At 29.9% G+C, this 4856-nt stretch overlaps 1 protein-coding gene across 3 annotated transcripts in view; it reads right to left on the bottom strand.

The window, feature by feature from the left end:
- The window catches only part of BNIP3 (BCL2 interacting protein 3), a 128443-nt gene that overhangs the window by 49481 nt on the left and 74106 nt on the right, over positions 1-4856 (bottom strand). For all 3 annotated transcript variants that reach the window (XM_067048084.1, XM_067048083.1, XM_014418441.3), the window contains exon 2: positions 2113-2263. In XM_067048084.1, coding sequence (XP_066904185.1) covers positions 2113-2263 — 151 coding nt within the window. The remainder of the gene's footprint in view (positions 1-2112; positions 2264-4856) is intronic.

Here is a 4856-nt window from a genome sequence, read left to right on the forward strand (position 1 = left end):
TTGAATTGATTGTAGGATCATACATATAATGGAAACTTTTTGTAGTAGATTGTCCCTGAAGATGGCCGAATTGGCCGAAACGTTGGACGTGTAAATGAAATAAATGTTTTGAGACTATAATTTGGATAGTGTTTTGAATTATTTAGTAAAAAATTGCCAGTCTCAAGAAAGAATTTTAAGATTATAAACTAATTATTATTTTTAATTCTTAATAAGTAATATTGCACTGTCATCTGTTATCGAGATTTCAGCATCTAGCTCATTACTATCAACTATTTTTATTTTAATTGCTATGTATTTAACTAGGAGTCAGTAGAAGCTAGGACGCAATGCAGTATTTGAGGAGGGGCATTAATCCTACAGCTCCGCTTTTTTGCATGTTGCACTGTCGGCAGCGATAAATAACCTAATATTTTAACAGAAAGTATAACCTACAGTTTAATCAATTTTTTCACCGATGGTACATTTTCTTCTTTATATTAGATAATGAAACTATGGTATGGCATACTTCGAAGACAGCGACTTTTACTTAGAGTAGCTATTACAATTAACAATATCCGCTAATTGAAGCCCACAGAAGAAACCCAACACAAAATCCCGTTTCCTGACCTTTACAACCTATTCCACATAACTGCAATATTAGAATGTTTCTCCCTGGCTCGCTCTACCAACGCTTGGAATTCCTGTAGTATCCGACATACCTCTCCCTACGATACATTCAAAAGCCCAAGCATGCAGTACTCTTAACAAGAGCTAGGAAAGTATTTCTTTCTTCCTTTTTTTCAATTAAGTAATATTAAATCAACTAATATAACAATAAATTTATTATGAATTATGTAATTAGCAACTAACATTTTTTACCTGATATATAAACAATTTTTTAAAGGTTTTTACAATTACAAACTTTTTAAGTGAATGTTTAACAAAGATTAACAAGCAGTTCATCAAGTTTCATAATTTTTGTTTTCTATTCTATTTGATATTTCAATAAAACACCACGTTTATACTTAATAAACATAAATCATAACAAAAAACAAAACTTAGATCCATAAGGAATAGTATCGTAATATTATGATAACATAAGATCACAATATATTAATGAAGCATAAAAAATGTATTATTTCTATAGTCAATGTGCTATATTTTATAAAGAAAATACATATTTTTTTTTATATATTGTTATTTTATAGTTAAAGATTCATTTAAATATAAATGGGACAAAACCAAAAAAGAAGAAAACGGATCAAAAAATCTCTGAAGTAGTTTCTTCATTACATAATTTTTATGAAGATTCGCAATAACAATTACGAATGACAAAGACAATAAGAATTAACGGTTAATAGTAATTTCAAATTACATTGTAGTAATAAATTGATTTTATATATAAGTCGTGTGATAAGTTATAATGAATGTGAACCAGAAAGAGATCTTGAAAGTTTTAGAAAAAATTCCTTTTTTTTTTTTTTTTGGGACACTGATAACAAATTTCAACTTAGTACCCTCATTTTTTTCCTGCTGACTTGTCGCGACACCCCAAATAAAGGGACCAGCATTTGGTAATATCTTAACACTTTCTTGAGACTGGTTAATATTGTTTAAATAAATATATAATATATTCAATATATAGATATACTGAAAGCAATAGTTAAAATTGAATTCTTACCTTTCTGCCCACCCACCGAAATACCAGGATAGAAAGCAGATTTATCTTATCTTTAAAACATTTACTAATAACGGGTAGAGCAGTGTATGAAAAAAAAATAGATACTCGTACATCCAAGATTGTAAAATTAGCTAAAACTGGAAATCGGCGTGAAAGATCTATAATGGCAAAGTTGAAATTCATTATCAATATTTTAAAAAATGCGTGTTTATTTTTATGTTATGGGGGAAATGAGAAAAAATCAATTTTATTTACATTTCAGGAAAATATGGTAGGGACAAACCTCAAAACATAGAACTGAAAAATATTTGAACTCCCGCAAAACATTCCAAACTCCTTTTTTGAGTCTTATTACTATCTTCAATTTAACACAATTCTTCAAGAAGATATACGACATTGATAAGCTTAACTTATTCCGAAGTATTATTTTGATCTTTAAAGTAACATACCTGCCCTTCACGCTGGAGGCCAAGCTGTGCCTCGCCGAAGACTGGTTACTCTCCCTCTGGGCCTCTTTCAGCAGCCTCAGGTACTCCTCTGCAGCGGGGAACGGCAGTGGTGTCGTTCGTTCAGGGCTTCGGCCCACCTCCACCCAAGACTCTGCAAGGACAAAGTTAATATTAGAAGAAGTAAAAGTAGTATTAGTCATGAAATTTTTAAGACATCGAGGTACGTAAAATTGATTGTACCAACAGAGTACACGGTCATTACAGAACCCAGAGCTGGACAAGGGACATCCAGAGAAGTAGGGGAGAGTTTAAAACAGAGGCATAGTTTAATAGGAGGATGAGATTGAAAACTAAATGAATCTCTTAAATTTGATAACTTAGCACATTTAACTAATGTTTACCGAAAATGTTAAAAAAAAATGTTAAAGGTGTCATCTTAGCAGCCTCAAGTAAATAGCTGCGGTGGTTCGAATCCAACAAATTTCTTCAATAGTAGAAACAAATTTCGTGGTGGACCCACGGAATAAATTTCGACCTTCCTCCTCTGGTCAGAAGAGATAAGTAATATTATATCTAATTATGAATAATATGATAGGTAGCTAACCTTACTAAGTCTGCCATGAATACGTAGGGGAGGAATAATAAATGGCGACAGTTTCAAAACGTAAACATAAATTATTTTATGATTTGGAACTCAATATATTTAAAACTACCAACAACACAAGAAAACCTGATAGAACATGATATAAATTAGATTAAATTTGCTAAAATATGAGCTCTATGTACGTTCAATAGTTCCGGAGACATGCATATTTAGAAAGCAACATTAAATTTTTTTTTTTTTAAGTTTTATAGATATAGAGTTCAGAATAAAAAACTAATTTGAGGAGAAGATGGTCCGGGGGAGGAGGGGGGAGGTGCGGTCAGCAATTAAACAAAAAAATATTTATTCGTGCCAACGTTTCGACCTGAATTTCAGGTCTTCACCAGGGCTAAAAAATAAAAAACAAATAACAACAATCATTCAGAGAAACATAAAAACGTCAATAAATTAAGAAATATACATAACAATGAATTGAAAATAAAATATTAAAAATACTATTTTTTATGATTTTGTTTTAATTAAACATTTTATATGTTTTTTTGCCACCTTCTGCAGAAACCACTCTCCCGAGATATATATTTACTTATCCCGATCTTAGATATTAAAAGATTAATAATTGCTATATAGTCGATTCATATTTTTTATCTTAAGTGCGATCTCGCCTGTTCTTCATAAAATAGTACAGGCAAACATCGCGGATATTTTGATAAAAACGTAATTTTTTTGTAGATTCAGATTATTATTGAATAAAAATCTATTTTGACTAGTACCTGTATGAAAATACATTTTATTCGGTTACATGTATGACATCGCCGAACAAACATGCAGGTACAGGTCCCAGGGGAACTGACTCCTCGATAGAATGATGAGGCTTCCAAATAATTTAGTAGTGGTTGATGTAGTGAAGTCACGTAGTCCGACCCTCCTCCGGACGTTCTTGTCTACATCTCCGCATTTATTTTCCTTTCATGTCTCATTTTTTTTTAAACATATTTTAAAAAATAATTTTTGTCTTTCGTAAAATTTATTCTTTGATTGGACAATTAAAATAACAATTAAATTAAATTTTACAAAATTCATAAAATTAAAAAAATAAATAAATAGCTAGGTATAAAACAAAATAATATCGGAAAAAGTGCGAAACTAGATAACTGTCAAATCTCAAGTATCCTAAGTGTAATTTTTTTTTAACAATGACAACAGTTTGCTTATTTTATTTTAATATTTTTTCTCCAAGTCACAAAGAAAGAAAAACATCTAGTATACAAAAATTAAAAGTGTTAATACGCCAAATGACATTGTAAGGATTTCGTATATAACAAAACAAGAAATGAAAATGAGAAGTTTGGAAAATCAATTTGTTTAAGATCACTTTGCTGATTTAAGATCACAGCTTTGTTTGAGAGAAAAACAAATTATAGATATAAAAAAAAAAATAAATATTAAATATATCAATTTTTTTATTTACTATTGAATTATGAAATTAAATAAATAATTAAATTTAAAAAAAAAAACCTTAGTACACTTTTATAAAAATATGCGTTAGTTTTTTTTTTGTACATTTACAAAAATATAGCATTCATGGAATTCCGAGTGTTCTATACCATGATTTCCAACAATCTAAGGATAAAATCAGTTTCAGGCAGACAATAGCACTGCTAGGCCAACTATTATACCAGATCCTTATCATGCCATATCCTGTTATTGTTCACTTGAGTTCATACAGCTGTCGAACCCACACCATACGCGCATGCCTCAGTCTAGGCATATATGACCAACATTTGATGACAGAATTTTCAAATCAAATGGAATGCTACCAATGGGTAGTTTCTCTACACGCCTGTAACACTCCAATTTAACTTAGATCAAACTTACTAAATGTATTATAATGTACAGTTGGAAATAGCAATAAATAAATATTTAAAAAAAAACTTTAAAAGTTCTCGCAAAGGAATGAATAGTAATAATTACATTTAATCGTTTATTGGTTATCAACCGAGCTAAATAATATTGCGGCAGTTTAAAGAAATATGTTTTAAAACAGAGGAAGGCCGAACAAAACAAAGGTATTTTGAATAAATATTGTAGAAATTAATTTGCACAGTAAAATAATATAATAATTAAATAAAAAATAATATAT

This window comes from Halyomorpha halys, unplaced genomic scaffold (genome assembly GCF_000696795.3).
Source record: "Halyomorpha halys isolate HHAL.00 unplaced genomic scaffold, Hhal_1.1 Scaffold12.1, whole genome shotgun sequence".
Lineage (NCBI taxonomy): Eukaryota > Metazoa > Arthropoda > Insecta > Hemiptera > Pentatomidae > Halyomorpha > Halyomorpha halys.